This window comes from Gossypium hirsutum, chromosome D12 (assembly GCF_007990345.1).
Source record: "Gossypium hirsutum isolate 1008001.06 chromosome D12, Gossypium_hirsutum_v2.1, whole genome shotgun sequence".
Classification (NCBI taxonomy): domain Eukaryota; kingdom Viridiplantae; phylum Streptophyta; class Magnoliopsida; order Malvales; family Malvaceae; genus Gossypium; species Gossypium hirsutum.
In genome coordinates, this window is record NC_053448.1 from 62,007,414 (window position 1) to 62,029,861 (window position 22,448).

Genomic DNA, 22,448 nt, shown 5'->3' on the forward strand with positions numbered 1-22,448 from the left:
TAGTTATTAAAGTGGATTTAGTTGCAAAGTTGAAGGGTTAAAAATTATATTATGAAAAGAATATTGTTGTTAGATTTAGATACTAAAGTAAATAATAAAAAAAGTATAGTTATTAAAGTGGATTTAGTTGCAAAGTTGAAGGGTTAAAAATTATATTATGAAAAGAAATGGTTAATTGTAGCTAATATTTTCAAAACTATGGTCTAGATCTTAAATTAATTTTCGGACCTCAGGATATTCTAATTGAGTTTTCATTAGTATCAATTTTTTTTTTGTGAGCTTGAGAGTTAAAATGTTAGCTCAATTTAGATGTTAGCTTCTTCTAATGAACTTTTTGGATTTGATGTGTTAAAAAATATAGTTTTCTTAAATTGTATCAAAATCGGTTTTTTTTAACACATCATTTTCAACCTGTCTATTAGTTAATACACGTGTTTACAATCTAATGCACATGCTTTAAATGTGTTATGTATCCGATTAAATCTGTCAATTTAGCACCTAAATTAATAGTTTCATCAATGAAAAAAAATGTGATTAATATAATATTAGTATTTTAAAAACTCAATTAAGTTTTGAAATTAAAAATCGAATTAAAATCTGAATAAAAGTGAGTTCCGAGAAATGGGCTATTTGCAATGAATAAACCAGGTGTTTTACAAGTTATTTTAGTTTTATTATTATTATAACATTAATGATTATGAGTACAAAATTAATAATTAAATGATTAATTCAAATCAAGCTATCTAATTAAAATAAATTTTTTAAAAAAATTCAACTCGAATTTAAATTTTACCAAATTAAAAATTTAGTCCCCATCTAATCAAAACAACATTTTGTAGAATTCATTAATGAAATAATTAAACTACTCTATAACTAATGAGTCTGGATCCAGTATTTTTGTTCTAATAACAACAAAAGCAGATAATATGTCCGTGTTGAGTGTAAACTCATTTCCATACTTCAACAAGAAAATATACAAGGATATTTATAGGCAGTACGTTAGCAGTAATATATCAGCTAGCAGTGGTTATTAACAGAATAACAGAATAATAACTGCCTAACAACTAACAGATTCTTTATTCCTAACATGGCCCATGCATATTGACTTCCTTCGTTCCTGTATGAGATTTGTTCTTGCTGCTATATATCACGACTTTCCATGGGAATTACTCGAAGTTTCTTTCTGAATTTTTCAAACTGCCCTGCTGATAATGGTTTGGTCAAAACATCGGCCACTTGCTTTTGGCCAGAGACGTGACCAACTTGCAGCAAGCCATTCACCACCTTTTCCCTTATAAAAAATAAGTCTAGCTCTACGTGTTTGAACTTAAAATGCATGACCGGATTGTTTGCTACAGCAATGGCAGCAGAACTGTCACACCAAACCAATGTCTTGCTACGAACCTCAATACCAAGTTCTGTCAGCAACGATCGAATCCATGCTATTTCTGCAGTAACATGAGCTAAGCTGCGATATTCGGCCTTTGTTGTGGATCTCGATACTACTTTTTGCTTCCTGGAGCTCCAAGAGATTGGATTCCCACCGAAGAAAACACAAAACCCCGATGTTGATCGTCTGTCATCAATGTCTGAACCCCAACTTGCATCAGAGTAGCCCTCAAGAAGAAGTTTGGAGTTGCGAGTGAACTGTAGTCCATAATCTAGTGTCCCTTGTAGGTATCTCAGAATCCGTTTTATAGCTTTGAAGTGTGTATCGAGAGGCTTGTGCATGTATTGACATACCTTGTTGACTGAAAACGCAATATCTGGTCTTGTTATGACCACATACTGTAGGGCTCCCACAATACTCCTGAACATACTCTCATTTTCTATTGGATCCCCTTCATTAACCGTCAATTTACATGTAGTTACCATTGGCGTAGGAGAGGGATTGGATGTGTCCATGGAAGCTCGTCGAAGTGGCTCCAGAATGTACTTCTTCTGGCTGAGAAAAACGCCACTCGAAGTGTATGTTACTTCGATCCCAAGAAAGTAATTTAGAGGACCCAAATCTTTCAAGGAAAATTGAACATCAAGACTTTTTACAAACTTGTCTATAGCAGAAGAGTTAGTGCCTGTAATTATTATATCATCAACATATATGAGGACATAAAGCACTTGAGATCCTTCTTGTCGAATGAAAAGGGAACTATCAGCCTTAGATGCAATAAAATTAGTAGCTACCAGGAAGTCTCGTAGCTTCTGAAACCACGCACGAGGGGCCTGTTTTAACCCATAGAGTGCCTTTCGCAACCTGCAAACAAGAGGTCTCCCATCAGCCGAGTGTTGCTCAAACCCTGGTGGTTGAGTCATACATATTTCTTCATCCAGGTCTCCATTCAGAAACGCATTGTTCACATCGATTTGTCTGAGATGCCACCCTCGAGATACTGCGAGAGACAAGATTACTCTGATCGTCGTTGGCTTGATCACTGGACTGAAGGTCTCAAAAAAATCAACGCCTGCTTCCTGTAAATAACCTTTGACCACCAACCGACCCTTGTAGCGAGCGACTGTCCCATCAGCATGACGTTTAACTCTGAAGATCCATTTGCACCCTACTGCTCAACGCCCTTCAGGTAACGTGACAAGGTCCCACGTTTTGTTTGCCAGCAATGCTTGATACTCAGCATGTGCTGCTGCAGTCCAAGCAGTGCTTTTGAACGCCTCATCAATCGTGATTGGTTCCTTCTCTTCAACAATAGTGGAAAAGACTTTGGGCTTGAAGATTCCATTCTTTGACCGAGTGCACATGGGGTGTCTGTTGGTAGTAGGGAATACCTGTACAGCAGATGGAGACATGGTTGAGTCGACCACATTATTCGAACCCCTGTGGACAGACCTAGAACTGGGGACTGATGACACCGTAAAGACTGTGTGGGAGCTTCAGGTGCATGCACTGGTATTGAGACCAACGGGTCACTCGAGCGAACTATCGGGATAACAGATTGGTGACGACAGAACCTGGCACTCGTGTCAATCCTTGACGAGACAAACTCATTCTGAAACGGAAATAGTGTCTCATTGAACACCACATGTCTTGAGACATAAATTCGGCCATCTGGAGCCAGACATCTGTACCCCTTCTGGTTAGAACTTAATCCAAGAAATACGCACTGTTGTGACCGAAACTGGAGCTTATGTTGCTGAAAAGGTCGGAGGTATGGAAAACAAGCGCTCCCGAAAACCTTCAGCTGAGAGTAGTCTGGTCTAGCTTTAAACAATCTTTCATAGGGAGTTTTGTGCTCCAAGACAGGTGTTGGTAACCTGTTGATAAGATGGACTGCATGCGAGAAGGCAGACAACCAATATATTCCAACGGCATTGAAGCACGAGCTAGCAACGCTAGTCCCATATCAGCTATGTGACGGTGCCTGCGTTCAGCTACTCCGTTCTGTTCTGACGTGTGCGGGCATATTACCCAATGTTGAATTCCCAGAGTAGTCAGAGTGTTGGTCAAGGATCGATACTCACCCCCTCCATCTGTCTGCAACATTTTGATGGTTGCCCCAAACTGTACTTGAACCATTTTATGAAAATTAAGAAAACAGTGGAAAACTTCATTCTTTGATTTGAGAAAGTACAACCAAGTAAATCTACTGTACATATCTATAAAGGACACATAGTAAGCACAACCATTCGAAGTAACATGGGAAGGTCCCCAAACATCCGATACTACTAACTCAAACGGAGCTGAATAAACTGTTCGAGAGGTGCTAAACGGCAGTTTGTGAGCCTTGCCCATCTGACAAGGTGTACAGACAGAATGTAGCTTGTCGTGCTTGAATGGAACATCGCAAGACTTTAGAACACGTGCAAGAGTGCTGGGACATAGATGTCCAAGCCTGTCATGCCAGACTTCAACAGATAAGGCCATCTGAACATTGCAGACACTAGGAGACTCGATTCTTTTGGTAGAGAGAAGACGTTGTGAACTGGAAGGAGAAACATCAAATCTATACAAGCCATTATGCATGTGGCCCTCCAGCAAGATCATTCCTGTCTGTATGTCCTTCACAAAGCATAGAAAAGGATGAAACTCAAAGTAGACTGCATTATCTCTTGCAAATTGTCCTACAGAAAGTAAATTTTTACAGACAGACGGAACATGCAGTACGTTCTTTAGATGCAACAATCGAGAACCAGCTACAAAAGTTGAAGAACCAGTATTAGCAATGGATACTAACTCACCATTGCCCATGGACACTTTGTTGGTACCTGTATAAGTCGAAGCATTCTGAAGACCATTTACATTTGGAGTAATATGGTTGGTTGCGCCAGAATCTGGGTACCACATCTGATCAGGTACTGAAGATGGTGAGGAGACGGGGCATGCATGACAACAACTCTGAGAGGAACAACAGTTTGTAGGATCACCATGAAATTGATGATAGTTAACAGCCATCACCGAACTTGAATCAGAACCAGCAAAGTTCTCATCAAACCGATGGTAACACGTTTGCACCAAATGTCCTATTTTACCACACAACTGGCATTGTGGTTTAGACCGAGACCACCCTCGACCCGAACCACGAGCACGACCACGAGACCTCCCACGGCCTGGACTCCTTTGTCCATGATTGGTGTCACGATTGGAATCTGAACTTGGTTTCAAAGTTTCAGAATTACTTTGTTGCTTACTAGATACCAGATTTGCTTGTAGTGATGCATCAGATAACTGACTTAACTGACGTTCTTCACAATCGAGTAGCATTTCAGTGACAAGATCAAGATTCAAGGAAGTAGCAGTAGCAAGAACCCGAATAGACTCAAACTCAACGGGAAGGCCGGCCAGGATAACACTGATCTGTTCTTGTTCAGAGACTGGAATCCCAGCAGTAGTTAGATCATCACTTAGAGTCTTGACTTTGGAAAGATAGTCTTTGACTGAAAGACTGGCTTTCTTGATCGAATATAAGGCATGCCTCATACTAGATAACTTGATGTTGGACTTAGCACCAAATCGTCTTTCAATGGTAACCCAAATATCAAAACTGGTTTTAGCTTTGGTTAAGTGTATCAAAATATCATCAGAAACTGAGGACAAAGCCATGATGCCAAGAACTTATCTTGTTTGTGATGAACAATGAACGCTGGATTTGCAACAAGCTGACCATCAGAATCCAAAATTAGCGCAGATGGAGGGATCGTGGTGCCTAGCACAAACCCTTCCAGGCCATACCCTTCGAGGATCAATAACAATTGATGTTTCCATAGCAAGAAGTTCTGACTGCTGAGTTTAATGGTGTCATGCTTGGCAAAGTACTGAACAGAAGTTAAACTTGAACCTCCAGAATCTGACGGATGAATTTCTGCACCATAGTTGCTGGAATGATGCGGCGTACCATCTGCAGGATTACCATCTGTAGCCATGCATACAAACAACGTAGAAGAGAAAAAAAATTTTATACCAGAAACACTATGGCTCTTGATACCATGTTGAGTGTAAACTCATTTCCATACTTCAACAAGAAAATATACAAGGATATTTATAGGCAGTACGTTAGCAGTAATATATCAGCTAGCAGTGGTTATTAACAGAATAACAGAATAATAACTGCCTAACAACTAACAGATTCTTTATTCCTAACAGTCCGTTGTTCAAAATCAAAACATAAGGAATATTTTCACATGACTATATACATATTTCATGTAATTTACACAAAACTTGGTTCAAGTCTAAAATTACAAAAATTGGCAGAAAATCAAAATCAAAACCCCCAAAAAACAACAACACAATACCATTAAACCCATATTAAACTATTTTGCTACATTCAAACAAGGCCCTGGCTGTCATTTCTCTTTCAAATCTCCAAATATAATTCAAACCCACCAATAGTTCAGTAATGGCAGCTTCAGCTTTCTCTTTATTTGCAAAGAAAAGGGTTTCTAAAAGAAGAACATTTGTTTTAGGCAACAAATTGAAATCCCAATGCTCAAAGCTCCTTTCATTTTGCCATTTGATCATATTATGTGCTAATGGTGATAACCAGCTCAATATCTTCCCCATAGCTGATCTCCATTCAACAGCAAGCAATAGGTCATCTGCTATGAACCCTAACATTCCTTTTAATTTACCCCTTAATGATGACCTAATGGTGTTGGTAATATTGAATAAAGCTCATCCCTTGTAGCCAAGCCTATTAAATGTGGTGATCTTATCATTTTCTCTAATGTAATGATTAGATTTGCATAATGTAAGGCTAAAGCTGAAGCACCTAATGTATCCAGAGGGGGTTTTAAGAAATTTGAGTTTGATTTGAAAAAACCGAGCCCGAAAACTAGCTTGAACCTTGCTAAAATGGTGAAAACCGATCTTACAAGGATGGAAACAACGTTGTCAAATGTTGTGTTCCATAAGGATTTTTGTTTCAAATGCTTAACCTCTTGACTTTGACAGTAAAGCCTTTGCTGGTCTTTTATGGAGAAACAGTTACACTTTCTCAAATTGTTCTCCATTGTGGATAATTCTTCCATTTCTTTATATAAAGTTGCTGTAATGGCTATCAACGTTGCCATCTTCTTGTTTTTAGCTTCCATGTCATTGGAACTCAAGGCCCAGAGATGAAAATCGTGACCTGAATCGGTGAATGAATCGAAACATTGGTCGAAACACCGAAGCTTGGCGTCTTGGCATCGGCTGCTTAGCCTTGAAATGGACTTGGCTACCAGCTTGATGTTTTCGACTAGTTCGGCACACGCTAGCTTCAAAAGGAAAAGCTCGTTGTTGGAGACAAGCTTCGTGACACCTTCGAAGGGTATCGATTCGTTATGAAGACGAATTATGGCCTTGTCTAAAAGTGAGTTCCAAAGATGGAGGAGCTTTGTCATAAGGCTAGAAATCTCAAAGGATAATATCCCAACGTTGGATTTATGGTTTGGATGTTTGGATATAGTTCTTTTCACTTTGATCAACCAAGTTTCAAGAGCCATTTCAAAGGGGGAAAAAAGGATCAAAATTAAAGAAATGAAAAAGCAAAGGGACCCCTTTTGAAGGAAAATGGTTCAAAAGAGAAAATGGAGGTGTGCAGAGAAAAAGGGTAAGTGAAAGCTTTGAAAGGGTTAATGGTGGTGGTGTGGTTCATTGGATGCTGCTGAGGCCAGTATACAAATAGCAGTACCATTTATATAAAGGAACAGATTTAATTTTTTTAAAAAATATTTAAAAATAAATAAATAGAATAAGAAGAGTTTATAGACTAGAAAGCAGTTAAATTATTAAAAAATTATGTTAAAAATATTGTTTTATTGAGTTTAAATATGTTTTTTTAATAAATAACGTGTCACTCAACATTATTAGACTTTTTTTAATGTCAATAATTTAATTTAATTAGTTTTTTTATCATTTATAAATATTATTTTTCTTAAAAATGCTTTGTCAGCAGCATCCTAAGAGAGAACATTTTTAAAGAAAAAAGAAATGATTGAGCAAAGAAGAAAAAAAATAATTGTATACATATATTCTGCTACGGTCAAATTTTTGGTTGGACCCTTAACACTTAAAATATTATGGGTTTTATCTTTAGATTTTGTTGAGATTTTAAATGAGTTCACAGAGTGACTTTGTCGAGCAAGAGCGGCATTACAAGGGTTGGCAAGGGTCTTGGCCCCTTCAATTGAAAATTTTATGTTTTAATCCCTTTGAAATTTAAAAATGGTAAATTAATATATTATAAAATTACATTTTGGTCTTTCTAAAATGATAAAATTATGATTTAATCTTTTTAAAAATTACATAATTTTAAGCTTACAATGAAGAAATTTACATTTTGGTAATCACAAAAATTTTTAGTTAAATTTCAATCCCTCCAAAAAGAATTTTCAACTTCTCCCTTGTTGCCAAGAGTTAAAATACTTTAAAAAGCAATTAATTCACAAAGTGAAAGTACGTCATTAAGTGGCTAAAAGGATAAATATATAATTAAACTCGAACCTATTCCTTATAGGTATAATTTATAATCAATTAAAATTTTGATTAATATCTAATCAAATAAAACCATTGTAATCATATTCAATCAAACATTATTTACAATTTTCAATCACTTTAAACATCAATGCCATTCATCAATACATTAATTAAAACTAACCATGAATTGGTTTTTTGACCCATTTCTCTTATAAATAAATAAAAATATTAATTCATTGTTTTTAATGATTGCCTCTTAGGCCATGAGTTTAAGGATAAGTGCTATATGACAAAGAAATTAGAAAAAAAATAGTAATTTAAAAAGATTTAATGAAGAAAATCTAACTTAAAAGAGTTGACTAATTGGAAGAAGAGAGGATGATGATCATGATGAAGAATGGGAATATTGGATTGAGCTTATATTAAATTATATGCATAAAGTTAAATAAAATTTAATAAGATAGAGGATTATATAGTACCAAAACAGGATAAAATAACTCCCTAAATTTATATTTTTTTAATTTAATCCTTAAATTTGGATTCAATTAAGATATGATGATGTCATAATTTGAGATTTTGTCATGTAATCACTTGAATTTTTTTTCAAAAAATTATATAATATCTAAAAAAAACCCTCCAAAAATTAAAATTTAAGTAATGACATGACATAGTCTTAAAAGTGTCACGTCATCATACTTAAATATAATCCAAATTCAAGGACCAAATTAAAAAAATATCAAATTTTGAGACTAATACAAATAAAAAAAATTCAAGGACCAAGATGAAAATTTGCCAAATTCAAAAAATTAAATATTTTTTTATCTCTATCAGAATTAACATTTAAATTTGGGTTGTCCAGATTATATATATACATATATATTAAAAAGAAAACCCCACTTACTCATTTCAGGTCACATGGGTAGAGGGAATTTTTTTGGGGTTGGTTAATTTTTATTTTTATTTTTAACCCTTTTTTTTTTGTGGTGGACATCACTCAACTCAATTAATCATCATATACCATATTAACATAGTCTAAATATTTGGGGTTATTGTTAAAAAAATTGTATTAAAAAGTATATACATATATATTGAAATTAAACAAATATGATTTAAAATATTTAAATTATGGAACTTTTAATTTCAAATTTTGACATTTCCAAAAATTTTAATTTACAAAGTTTTGTTCTGTTGTTTTTTCTTTTACTTAGGTTGATGCTTTCTTTCTTTATTATTATTATTATTATTATTATTATTATTATTATTATTATTATTATTTACCTTCATTTTTTTGCCTACCAATTGCATGGCAAACAAGACAATCCCTGGTTTACTTGTCTGTAAATAAATAGGCAAACCCTCCTACATATATGATTACTTTTTTTCAAATATTAATAATTTATTTTTATTTTTATTGAGTAATTAACAATTGAGAAGAAGATATATATGATCTTATGCTGGCTTGTTTTGTTTGTTTCTTTCAATGGATTGTTGGGAAGAGCAGCCTCCCCATAAAATCCTATTACATTTTTATTTTAATTCCCAACATTCACCGCTATTAAAATTAATTACAACGTATCGGGTGCAATGATAAGTTTATTGCATTTATAGACAGAGAGTTTAGGTTCGAACTTTAAAATAGAGGCAAAGGAGGGTAGGCGGGGGCTTGATCTCCTTAAAATGAAAATTTTCAGTTTTAACTCTTTCAAATTTTATAAAATTTTAAGTAAATAATGGTAAAATTATAGTTTAGTCCTAAAAATGGCGTACTTTCGATTTAGTCTTTCTAAAAACTATATATATATGTGTGTATATGTCAATACAATGGTGAAATTTTATTTTAAGTCTCATAAAAATATATAATTTAATCTCCCCCTCCCTGGAAAAATTTCTAACTTCACCCTAACCCTGAAAATAACATTGTTAGGAGGGACATTCATAAATCCGAAAAGGATATCTTCATAAACTATAAAATATATATGAATAATACTTTAGTAAGATTTCGAGTTTAAATCATATAGATGATAAAAATAATACTAGAAAAATTTTACTTTCTATTTTAAAGTTCAATTCAATTTAACTTCAAATTTAATCGGAATCCGATGTAATTAGTGTAAATCGATAAAAATAGTTAGATTTAAGTGTAGATTATAAAATAGTAAAAGGAAATTGAAAGTGAAGCACCTTATAGGATGAATGCAATGAATCAAATATTTAGGTATACGAAGTGTGGGAATATTTTAGATCCCATAAGATAATAAGACAAAATGTATCATATATTAATAGACCAAGATCTAGCACCTCAAAATCCGTGCTTTAATCTAATCTTCAAGGTATTTATTGGAACGAGTTTAGTAATTAATTTTCTGCATTTTGTAGGCTTATTAAGGATGTAGATGCTGACCACGAGTTTTAAAGCTGCTTCATACCCAGGACGAGGATCGAACCCTCGACCACTGGTTAAGGTAGGAGAGGCTCTTGTCATCTCACCTAACTCCCGTGATTCATATATTTTGCATTTTTAATTGTGTTTTTATAAAGTGAGAATGTTGGTTCGAATCTTATAGATGATATTATTGAGAAAATTTATAAACTCTAAATATAGGTCGTAAAACGAATATGAGTAATACTAAAAAATATTGTAAACTGAAATATAGAAGTTATAAATACATGCAAATATTTAAATCTAATGTTGAAAAGTAATAGAAAATGAAAGTGATCCGACGCAAGGATAAGATTTATAGATAAATTTAAAATTTTAGAGTTGAGGGTTTTATGACATAGTGTTTAAGGTTTAGAATTAAGATTTAAGGGGGTAAAGTTTTAGAATTTTATAAAATTAAGTTTAATATAATATTTTGTACTTGAATTTGATTTTTTTTAATTTGATACCTATATTTTTGGGTTTAATTTAGTAGTCAAATTTGACAATTTTTCCTAATTTAGTATCTAAGTTTTTTTTGTCTAATTTAGTACTTGAATTTGACACTTTTTCCTAATTTGGTACCCAAACTTATTAAATGATATACAAATTTCTCCTAAAACACTAATGGTGTTAAAAAAAATTGTGTTATGCTACAAAATACCGTCAGTATTAAAGAAATTTCGTATTAAAAAATTATGCATTGAGCTATACTTAACGAATTAATATTGAATAAGAAAAGAGTTCTAAAAAATTAAAATAAAATAAATTCATTGTTTTAAATTAATAAAACTAAATAAATAAATAAAACTAAAATTAATTGAACATTTAAATACGAAAAAGAAATATCATGTCATTTGCCACTTGTCGATTATACATTGATTATTTTTTCTACCTCATAAAAAATAACATTATTAATATATAGGAACCAAATTGGACCCAACAGAATTAAGTACCAAATTAAGACAAAGTGTCAAATCCAAGTACCAAATTAGGACAAAGTAATAAGTTTAGATACCAAATGTTATATTAAGCCTAAAAAATATTAAATTAATTTTTAGGAATTATATTAATAATAAAAAACAAATTATAACTAAATAATACTAATATTAAATCTTAAAAAAAACACCCAAATCAATGGTTTGGATTTGGCATGGTATCATTGCCCAAAAATAATTATATGAAGTAATTAAAATAAATCCAAATTATTTTTAAGTATATCTTCTTAAGTATACTTTAGCTATGCTAAGACTTAAAAGAAATAAACAATGAAAAGGAATGTATTGGCCAAAAATATCTTGAAATCACACTTTAATCTAGAGTGCTTTTTTTTTTTCAATGCTTTGTGATGAGATTGTGGGCTAAAAGCCTTGAGAACCCCATGCGTATGGCATGAGCGCAGCACGCTGGCTAGGTCGGGTGCAGCCACGCGGTCCGGCGGTGACTCCACATGAAATAAGGCCTGTATATATGCTCACTAACTAATCAAAACTAGCGAAATCTGTGTGTGTGAATGTGATGCTAAAAATCAACAAATTTATAGTGCCAAAGGTGATGATGCCACTTGTATCCATATCGAAGAAGCTTGGGTGATGACTATTCCACTTTCTTCCCTAAACCATTATTATGTATTCACTTCTTACCAATAGATGGGATTTGGGTTTGGAATCATTGATTTAGATAGGAGATATTTAGAATTCAAAATTTTTGAGTTATTGAAATTCGGGTTCAAGTAATTTTAGATTTAGAGTTGTATTAAGTTTGGGTCATTTTTAATTTGGTTATTTTAGGTCTCGAGGTTCAAGATTTTTGGAGTTGATTTTGATTTCAAGTCCTTACAGGTTTAGATCATTTTGTATATTTATTCTTTTAAATTATTTTAAGTTTGTATGATTTTGATTTTGAATCAGTTTATATTCGAGTCAATTCAAGTTCGAATTAAATAAGTTCGTGTTCACATCAAACTCTTCAAATAAACAGATGCTTTATTCCTCTAAAAAATGATAGATTTTTCTTATAACTCTTTAAATATTTACAAAATTACATGTTTGTATGATAGTAAAATTATACTTTGACTCCTCAATAATTTACAATTCATATTTAACCCCTAAAGTAATTTTCTAACTCGTCCTTGTCTATATTGCACAATTGTTATCCAATAATTTTAATAAACATAGAACGAGAATGAAGGGGAACTGTCTTTAATTCTCCATATATCAACTACAAAAAGGAAAATGTTGAAGAATAATGATCTTAATGGGCAATGAAGGAAAGAACAGACACAAGGAAGTCTCTGGTTGAAGGAACAGTTGTTTCACTTTGGCTGGACATTCCTACAAGAAAAAAATGGTCCCATAACCAAACACACTTTTAGAAACATCTGTTAAAGAATATAAGATGATGCTCTCTTTTCTGTTTATTTCTCTCATTTCCCCTTTTGGTTTTTGCTTTGCCTTTAATCCAAGAACTACGTGCACGTGTGATCATCATCATTCTACGTACCTTCATGAGGCCTAGCTAACATGCTTTATAATTTGCTGCATGCATTGAATTTGCTCAATAAAATGTTAAAAGTAAATTAGTAAAGAGTGGACTGATTGTGTCTGCCCTTTTAATAAAACCTCTCAATTATACTATTGGATTGGTTTTAATTTGGGTAAATTTGGATTAAGTTAATATCGAGTCAGTGTTGTTTGGGTTTGATTCATTCGAATTTGGAGTTTGAGTCTTTTAAGTTAAGCCATTTCAAGTTCTTTGTTTAGGTCATTTGAGATTTCGATTATTTTGAGTCTAGGTTGGTTTAGATTCAGGTCAATTCAGATTCAGATTAGACGAGTTTGAATTATTGATTTTTCATGATCAAATCAATTTAAAACAAGTTTATTTTTTGTTTCAAGAAGGAAAGAATCGGTAAAAGTATCATGGAGAAAAATGGACAAATTAGTCAAATTGCATTTTATCTCCTCTGCTAAAAAAAAGGAACAAAGTAGTCTACGTTTGATCAAAGAGAAAAATGGTCTAATGTTAAAAATTTTATCAATTTCTATTGTTAAAATTTGGTCCATATACATCAGCATAAGGTACATGTGACACGTCATTGAAAAATCAGTCATTGAACTATTATTAAATTGGTTATTATCCATAATTTATCCATAACAATTGGTCATTGAACAATTCAAAAGTTTTCATTTAAGTCATTTTAACACTATATGTTATTAGAACACTATGTATGACTTTCTAAAATTGTATCACATCATCACTTAAAAGTTTATATATAATTTTAATTTTCAAGTGATGATGTGGCACAATGTCAGAGTGCTATGTCATTAAACTTTTAAAATTTTGAAGTCCATGGATCAAAATGAATTTAGTTGACAAGTTTTGATACCAAAGTGAATCTAGTTCTTAAGTTCAGGGGTCAAAAATTATATTATCCTAATTTAAACGCATATCGGCAATAAAAAATTATAATATTCTTTTTCTTGTATTACCCGATCCCAAATTTTGATTTTCCCTCGATTAATCCGAGTCGATTTCGCTTTCGCTAAGATCCAGCTACAAAATTCCACAAGTCCATCCTTACATTTTCCTTTGTATTTCACCAACTACTGTAAGTTCGAAGTTGAATTTCAGGTTTTTCTGTTTTTTTTTTTAAATTTCCATATCTGCAACATTCAAATCTAATTTAGTTTATTTAGTGCTGTTTTCGGATATTGATTAACAGAGAACTTCTTTTAGATGTTTGATTTATTCTTAGTAATTTTACTTATAGTCAAAATAAAAAGTTTCTATTTCAGAACGATCTTTAATAGATTTATACTAATTCCTTACTTATTGGAGATTTAAGATTTTCCTTTATTGATGTTAATTTCCAAGTTTAATCAATGATTACTTTAATCACGGATTTTTTCTCCTAAGATTTATCTTGTTTTCTTTTTCCAGGAAATTTGATGTTCTTCTGAGATTCGTTAATAGGACTTACTAGATGGTTTCGTTGATGGAAGCATATGCAATGAACTTTAGAAAAGAAAATTTTGATTTAAATCGATTTGAATGCTTATAAATTATCGATTTAGAAGTTTAATCTGAAATTCTCAGATTCTTCGATTATAAACAGTTGTTATTTAGTTAGTCGATCGATCTTCACTTCGTTTTAGTACTTAATAAGGAAACCATGACATTGGCTTCCCCAAAAGGCAATGGTAAAATGGTTGCTTTCCCTCGGGGCCTTACTTCCATTGCAGCCTCAGTTGTGATACTAGCAATGTTCTTGATTTTTGCTTCTTGGCTTCTAGTTTCGTTTCCGATCGGTTCAGCTATTAGAGGATATTTTTACGGTGTTGATGGGAAAATAGTTTTGCCTGCATCGAAGAATGTAGATTACAGCTATAGCAATTCGTCGTCCGGGTCGAATTTAGAACTGCCCACGATGAGTTCAAATAGTTCTGTTGTTGTTAATAATGAAAAAGCAGAAGTTTCCATTAGATCTGTTGAAAAGGATTCGATGGCATCTGAGTCTAATGTAGAACCGTCTTCTAGTGGCAAAGATTCAGTTGACTTGAAGAATAATGCGACTCTGGAGAAACCTACAGAGCTTCCAAAACTGTCGTCTAGAGCAACAGAAAAGAAGGCAGACATGTCCGGTTTTCCGTCTAGCAATACATCTGAGAGCAATTCTGTTGATTCAGGTAGTATTCCTTTTACATTTGTTTTGAATCAAAATCCGATTTTAGATCAACTTAGCCGTGGCTGCCATTCGATTTTGTTTGCTCGTTTTTGCTATAGTATAGGTGGAATCTTCCATCCGATTTTAGATCAACTTTACACTAGTTATTATGCTTTATCACTAGGTTTATGCTAGATGTCTAACATGGTAGCTTGCTGTTGTTTAAGTCTCGAGTCCCGCATCATGCGTTCTTTTAGTCCCCTGTATTATGGTATAAAGTCTCTTCAAGCTCGGGGAGATTCTGATTTTCATTTCGATTGGGTACTCTCTAGGCTGTGACCTATACAACGGAAAGTGGTTCTATGATCCACAGGGACCATCATACACCAACAATTCTTGCCCTGTCATAACACAGATGCAGAATTGCCAGGGTAATGGGAGGCCCGACAAGGAATACGAGAATTGGCGTTGGAAACCCTCTAAATGTGACCTCCCCAGATTTGATGCCAAGAAGCTTCTCGAGTTGATGAGAGGAAAGACACTTGCTTTCATTGGTGATTCTGTCGCTCGAAATCAGATGGAATCGATGCTGTGTCTTCTCTGGCAGGCAAGTATCTACACTCTTAAACTGCCAGTTTCTTGGCTTAATCCATTGTTTCACATCGAGCAGTTTTTTGGCTTTGAAATATTAGAACAATGGTATGTCCGGGAATGGATTGTTTGTAGCTTCGTGATAGGCTCATGCAGTTTGAAATATTATTTCCATTAGTTAATGTTAGTAATATGCATCTCTGTACCTTTAGGGTTCATCTTTCTTCATACAATAGATTGATCTTTCTTATTTCTACTTTCGGGATCATTTTAGGTTGAAGTTCCACAAAATCGAGGAAACAAAAGAATGCAACGATGGCATTTCGTGTCAACATCTGTAATGATAGTCCGGTTATGGTCTTCTTGGCTTGTTCGTGAAACCACTGAAAAAATCGACTTTGCTCCCGAGGGTGTTACCAAGCTTCATCTTGATGCTCCTGATGATAAATTAATGGAGTTCATCCCAAAATTTGATGTGATTGTTATTTCTTCCGGCCACTGGTTTGCCAAACAATCTGTCTATGTCTTGAACAACGAGATTGTGGGAGGACAATTATGGTGGCCAAATGGATCTCCTCCCATGAAAGTCAACAATGTCGACGCATTTGGAATATCTGTAGGGACAATTCTCTCCGCAATTCTTACACACCCTAATTACACCGGTCTGACTATCGTACGTTCCTTTTCTCCTGATCATTACGAGGGCGGGGCTTGGAATACGGGTGGATCATGTACTGGAAAGGAAAAACCTTTAGCCATCGGTGAGTTAGTGGAGAACGGTTTTACAAATATCATGCATGAGAAACAGGTCTCGGGTTTTGAACATGCTGTTAAGAAGGCAACAAATAAGTCCAAGCTACGGTTGATGGACATTACCGAAGTCTTTTCGTATCGCCATGATGGCCATCCAGGCCCGTATAGGAATCCGGATCCAAATAAAATCACGAAACGTGGTCCAGACGGAAAGCCGCCTCCTCAAGATTGCTTGCACTGGTGCATGCCAGGTCCTATTGATACCTGGAATGAGCTCGTGCTCGAAATTATCAGAAGAGAGTTCGAGGGCAACCGAAACTTGTCGTCATAAGATTTGATTGCGTGCTTCTGTAATTGAAAGCGGTAACATATTCAGTTCAGTGAGATGTATGAGAAGAGGTAAGGAAAGTCCATTGTGTTTATACCTGTTGTAGCAGATTGTAACATTGAGCTATTTTACTAGGAAAATTTCACTCTTTACAGGAAAGAAAACAGATCTTTCCAGAGAAAGTTTTGTTTGGTATGTTTCTACTCTTCTTTTTCTTTTTCCTTCAGTTTCTTGCTATATGTGGCTGATGATTAAATTTAATTAACAGTAATGCTTTTAGCAAAAGCATGTCAGGTATTTATATACTTTTGGAAGAGATCTCATCGCAATTTCAACAAAAAATTATTAGTAATCGTTACGTTGACACTCGAGATATAATTGATAATGCATCTTCAATCCGTAAAAGTATTATGGAGGTTTTTACACTTTATCTTCTATATTTAAAAAATGAACAAATTAATCTTTATACATTAAATTAAAATGTAAATCGATTTTTGTGTTAAAAATTTCATCAATTTCTACTATTAAAATTTGGTCTTTATACATTAACATAAGGTAAACGTAGCACGTCACGTGTAGCTATCTGATTATTCCAACAGCCATACTAGTTTTTAATAGTGGATAAAAATTTTAATAGAAAAAATTAATTTACTCTTTGATCTAACATATAAACACTAATTTATTTATTTTTTAAATAAAGCATAACCTAACTTTTATTACAAAGACTTCCATAATAGTTTTACAAATTCCAATCTCACATAATCCACGCTTCTAGTGCTGCAAATGCTGAAAACAAGAATGGCAATTGGTAAGTTTATAAATTTATAACAGTGGCATTAATAATTAACTTTAGTTAACTTTGGTTTAACTAAACAAACAAAAGAAGATTGTTAGTAGTTGGAAAATGCCATGGATGGCTCTTTACAGTTCATAATATACTATAAAAAATATTATTTAATATAAATTATTAGATTAATATATAAAAAAAAGAGAAATTATTTTTAGTTAACTTTTATGTGAGCCAGTGAAAAAATATGTGAAAAATTATTTTAAGAAGAAATTGGTAATCTTTTAAATTTAATTATATAAAAGTCTATAAATGTCATTAGAATTATTAATTTTAACTAAAATTTCGAATTACCCTTATTTTTAGAATTATATATTTCAAATTTTTTGGTAAACTAAATAATGGATTACATAGAGTTGATCATAGACAAATTATCAAGAAAATTATCTTCTTTCAAAATTGCTATGATCTTCAAAGGAGATATTTAAACATGCGCAAGACTTCGTCACTGATAGAGTCATTTTTGTCAAAGCATCAACTATCCAATTAGTCTATTTGGGAACATACTTCAAGGCTCATTTCTCTTCAAAGGCTAGAAATGGTTGGATTCGTCTAATTAGAAGACTTTTTGGACCTTCATTTTTGCTCTTACAAATAGAAATAACATTCGCAAGATTATCCGATTGAATAATGACCTCATCATATCTCTATTTTTGAAGTAGAAGTAAACCATCTAATATACCTCACATCTCAGCAACCTCGACTGTATATTTCAATTTTTTTTTTAAAATTGTATTTTATATTGAATCAATTTTATTTTAATTCATCTAAGTAATATTATTTTTAATTTATACCCACAAATTCTACTATTAAACTCCATCAAAGAATATTTGATTAAATTTCCAAGACGGACGTGAACCATTTTATTAACCAAAATTCATACTTTGAATTTTGTAATTAAAATAATAAAAATTATTTAATTAACTATAAGAAGTATTTTTTAGAAAAAATTCACAAATAAGAATAAAATACTGACATTTATCTTTAGATGATATTAAAAAAATAAAATATACATATAATTCATTTAACTTTATTTTAAAATAAAAATTCCCCTAGAACAATCCTTAAAATATTATTAATTATTAATTAATTTCACAATATAAAGTGGTTTATTACTATATTTTCTTTTCTTTTCTTTTTTTCTAATTATTTCTACTTTATTCGTTTGTCTTCCTTTTCTCCTGCAAAACCCTAAATTCTTGTTTGCTGAACAAATTCTTACCTCATGCCAAAAAAATTGCAATTTTCTTCTCTGTAATTATTGCTATTTTTTTTTATTTTTTAAAATCATTTTTCAAGCTTTGTGTCTTCTCAAAAATGAAGATTTAAGCCACGAAATTTTCATTGCAGAAAAAGTAAATCCAAATTTAATGCTCATAAAACTGAGTTGCTTTTGATCTTCGAATTTTTTATCAAAGTTGTTATCTTATTATTTTTTTCAAACACTTTTTTCTTCTTCTATTTTTATGCTTTTTTTACTCTGTAACTGAGCTCAAGTTGTGTTATTTTCTGATAAATTTTCCTTTTTTTTTCGATTTAATCGCTCTAAAATTTTAAAAATAGCTTCAATCTTCAATCGTAGGTTGCAGGGTTTTAGCCAGTTGTGATTTGTTTTTTTCCCATATATGGAGGACAAAGAGGGACCTACGCTCGGTGTCACAGTGAAAGGAGATGAATGTCTAGATGGCTTCCACGTGGCCTCATATGTGGGGCCTACAGCTCCGAGCATCGTTGCACCTCCGCCTAGCATGGTAGTGCCGCCGGGACATGGCAACGGTTCAGAGATGATGAAGAAGAAAAGAGGAAGACCGAGAAAGTACGCACCGGATGGATCTTTGGCCATAACATTGTCGCCGATGCCGATATCGGCGTCGATTCCAATGAACGGAGACTTTCCCGGTTGGAATCAGGGAAGAGCCCAACCAGTTGACACGTTCATCAAAAAGTCACTTAACTATGAGCTCGAGACCAACCCAGGTATTCTGAAATTTTCTTTTATAGCAATAAATTGTTTCTGTCCTTTTTTGTATTTTATTCAAAATCTTGGGGTCTCAGAAAATGAAAATCTGGGCTAAAATGTTAAAAGAGTTTCAACAATTCAACTTTCAACTTGCTATGTTATTAATAGGTAGCGAGCAAAACAAAAGCTATAGGTAAATTTTATGAAGCGTTTAAGAGAGGTATATAGTTCATTGATTTGAGAATTAGGAGTTATGATGAACTGGGCTTTCTTGAGTAAAAGTATGGATTGTATTTTATAGGTTAGATTCTGTTAAAATTTCATCCATAAAATGGTTAAAATTTGGTCCCTATTACACTAACATACAATGTGTAATTGTTTGGTTATTCTGTTAGCCACGTCGATGTCGATTTTTATCAGTACTAATTTGCCTATTATTTTGTGTAAGGTGGACAAACTACAATCTGAATTCTAATACAGAAGCTTCCGTAACATTTTACCCCTTTTTTGTCTTTTAGGGCTTAGTCTGGACCGAGGTTTTCTACCGCTTTTTGTTCACTAGATCTATGGCTTTGTTGGCCTTTGTCTATGCGGGACTTTTTGCTTGTAACCTTGAAAAAAATCGCGAGGGGGACCAGTTTATCAGATTCTGGTCCATATCTGGAGGAATTAATGGTAAATACTGAGTCAGACAAGCTGATTTACTAGGAGAATCTCTCTTGTCTCCAGAGTGCTATACTTGCCTTTAGACAGTGTAAAAAATGGCAGCAAAGTACCAGAATGCTGTTACTCAAGGTGCCAGTGCCACCTTTGCTTTTGTGCTTTAGTTGGTAAGGTAGAATAACTCGAGGTGCTTTAGTTCAGAATTAGTTCAACTCGAATTTCGAGCATTCCATCTTAAACATGAACCTCAATATGAAAACCGAATTCATCTTTCCTAAGTTTTCATAAACATTCTATTGCTCGAGACGTGTAGCACAAGAAAAGCACTCATCTGAGTGAAGTTAAGATCATATGTTTATGTTGTGTTGTACGTAAGATGTTTTAAGATACGTAGAGAGTTTGATGATATCCCTTTTTGTGCTATTAGTGGTAGAGCTAGTAAAGCTAATTACAAAGATGAAAATAAAAGAAATGCAAGGGAAATTCGATTTTTTCTTGTTTATTGCCTTACAAGAGAGCATGCCTAGGTGTACAAGTCTTGCGTTTTATCGTATGCTCCTTGCTCAAAAACGTCTAAGGTGCTTTTGTTGTCTAGTGAAACACATACAGGAAGTACAATTACCATCTTTAATCCATTATGGAGCACCATAGTCAATGTATATATTTAGTTCATTGGGTATGATTAAGCTTAACAGCACAATAGGGGTTGTGCAATACTTTTGGTGTGCTTTAGTGAGTAGCACGGAACTCGGATGTCAACGATATGGGGTTTGTTTCTTGTCCCCTCATTGGACTTACACATCGACTAGTGCATCAAGTTCTACTATGACTCTGCTTGGTTATTTGATCTTCTTAGTTCAGATGCAATCAACATGCTTATAAAGGATTTGCTGATTCATTTTTGTTTTACTAATTTGAATACTTGTTTATATATAGGTGACAAAATCGCATATTTTGTCGGGACAAATTTCACACCTCATGTGATCACTGTGAATGCTGGTGAGGTATGCCCTCTTTGTCGATGAATCGTAGGGGTGATCAATACAAGTGACTTTTTCTATAACTTTCAGCTATAATGTTTTTGTGTGCGTCTCTCACTTTCATTATGATTTCTGTAGGACGTTTCAATGAAGGTGATGTTTTTTTCTCAGCAAGGAGCTCATGCTATCTGCGTCCTCTCGGCGAATGGAACTATTTCAAATGTTACCCTTCGTCAGCCTACTTCATCCGGTGGTACTCTGACGTATGAGGTGTGTCCCTTCGTCCTCTAATGCGAGTTTGAGTGCATAAGAATGCATGAAATATTAGTTACTAGGTTTCCTAGTGTTATTAGGCCTATTCAACCAATTTAGAAAACTGGTTCCGGTTTACTTCCAGTGTAAGCTTTTTGCTTTGTTCTTGTCTTTCCCGTTTAGTAAAATCTAGCTTCCCTATTATTTCGTCCAGGGACATTTCGAGATCCTTTCATTGTCTGGGTCATATATGCCTACTAACAATGGCGGAACGAAGAGTAGGTCAGGTGGGATGAGTATTTCTTTGGCAGGTCCAGATGGTCGTGTTCTAGGAGGGGGACTTGCTGGTCTGTTGGTAGCTGCCGGTCCTGTGCAGGTGAAAACCATATTGTATGAAAGATATTAAGTAGTAAAAAACAGTAACATATATACAAGGATCATTGTCACGATCTGAAACCTTATGAATTAACAGGTTGTTGTCGGCAGTTTCCTACCGAGTCACAAGCAGGAGCAGAAGCACAAGAAACAGAGAATTGAACCCACGGTGACTATCATCAGTCCTACGGCTACACATTCCATGCCTGCAGACATTAATGTGTCCTATGGTGGAATCAAGCCAATTTTCACCTATTCATTCCATGGAGACAATTCAGGTTCTTTAAACCCTATCCAGAGCTATAGAAATTCTAGTATTGACAATAACTCGCCTTCAGCTGAAAACGAATCAAACAGCCGTAGTCTATCACAGTGTCAAGTTTCGAGCTGATAGAACATGCTCGATGGTCTATCTATACGGACATGAAATCCTTGTCCGAAACAAATATAAGCCCTTTAAAGCTAGGTTTTAACATCATGAAGGTTTTAACCCCTAATTGTACTGTCTTGTTAGGTTTAGGTAGGATTCCTAATCGTTAGGAACTGTACTCGGCTTTCTTCACTCCGCATGGTGTATTTTCTAGTGATGTATCACTCGTTGATAGAAAATTTATGAATGATTGAAGACTGGTGTACCATTTCTCTCATTAAGTACCTTTGTATACACAATGATTTTAAGTTCTAAATGCATATTTGACCTATCACCAT

General features: G+C 33.7%; 2 protein-coding genes and 1 pseudogene across 3 annotated transcripts; 2 read left to right on the forward strand and 1 right to left on the reverse strand.

Moving 5' to 3' along the window:
* Positions 1 to 5,755: 5,755 nt before the first annotated feature.
* LOC121224418 (protein PSK SIMULATOR 1-like) lies at positions 5,756 to 7,204 on the reverse strand (annotated as a pseudogene).
* A 6,588-nt stretch (positions 7,205 to 13,792) lies between these two features.
* LOC121224419 (protein YLS7) lies at positions 13,793 to 16,845 on the forward strand. Its single transcript, XM_041107722.1, has 4 exons — positions 13,793 to 13,935; positions 14,268 to 15,013; positions 15,324 to 15,598; positions 15,857 to 16,845. Exons 2-4 carry the CDS (start codon positions 14,500 to 14,502, stop codon positions 16,664 to 16,666), a joined length of 1,599 nt encoding a protein of 532 aa, XP_040963656.1. The 5' UTR covers positions 13,793 to 13,935; positions 14,268 to 14,499; the 3' UTR covers positions 16,667 to 16,845.
* A 1,798-nt stretch (positions 16,846 to 18,643) lies between these two features.
* On the forward strand, positions 18,644 to 22,391 carry LOC107931060 (AT-hook motif nuclear-localized protein 6). Of its 2 annotated transcripts, XM_041107723.1 has the most exons (6): positions 18,669 to 18,865; positions 19,093 to 19,487; positions 21,070 to 21,137; positions 21,252 to 21,383; positions 21,580 to 21,741; positions 21,838 to 22,391. In XM_041107723.1, exons 2-6 carry the CDS (start codon positions 19,136 to 19,138, stop codon positions 22,129 to 22,131), a joined length of 1,008 nt encoding a protein of 335 aa, XP_040963657.1. In that variant the 5' UTR covers positions 18,669 to 18,865; positions 19,093 to 19,135; the 3' UTR covers positions 22,132 to 22,391. The 2 variants fall into 2 exon arrangements, with proteins under 2 accessions (XP_016718334.2, XP_040963657.1); XM_016862845.2 differs by having other exon boundaries at positions 18,644 to 19,487.
* The last annotated feature ends 57 nt before the right edge of the window (positions 22,392 to 22,448 follow it).

What these genes read in the sequence shown, in the direction of transcription:
- LOC121224419 (XM_041107722.1), top strand. Translation starts at nt 14,500, where the DNA reads ATGACATTGGCTTCCCCAAAAGGCAATGGTAAAATGGTTGCTTTCCCT. An exon ending in GAGCAATTCTGTTGATTCAG is followed by an intron (nt 15,014 to 15,323) that starts GTAGTATTCCTT and finishes GGTACTCTCTAG; the next exon opens with GCTGTGACCTATACAACGGA. An exon ending in TGCTGTGTCTTCTCTGGCAG is followed by an intron (nt 15,599 to 15,856) that starts GCAAGTATCTAC and finishes GGATCATTTTAG; the next exon opens with GTTGAAGTTCCACAAAATCG.
- LOC107931060 (XM_016862845.2), top strand. Translation starts at nt 19,136, where the DNA reads ATGGAGGACAAAGAGGGACCTACGCTCGGTGTCACAGTGAAAGGAGAT. An exon ending in TGAGCTCGAGACCAACCCAG is followed by an intron (nt 19,488 to 21,069) that starts GTATTCTGAAAT and finishes GTTTATATATAG; the next exon opens with GTGACAAAATCGCATATTTT. An exon ending in GTGGTACTCTGACGTATGAG is followed by an intron (nt 21,384 to 21,579) that starts GTGTGTCCCTTC and finishes TATTTCGTCCAG; the next exon opens with GGACATTTCGAGATCCTTTC.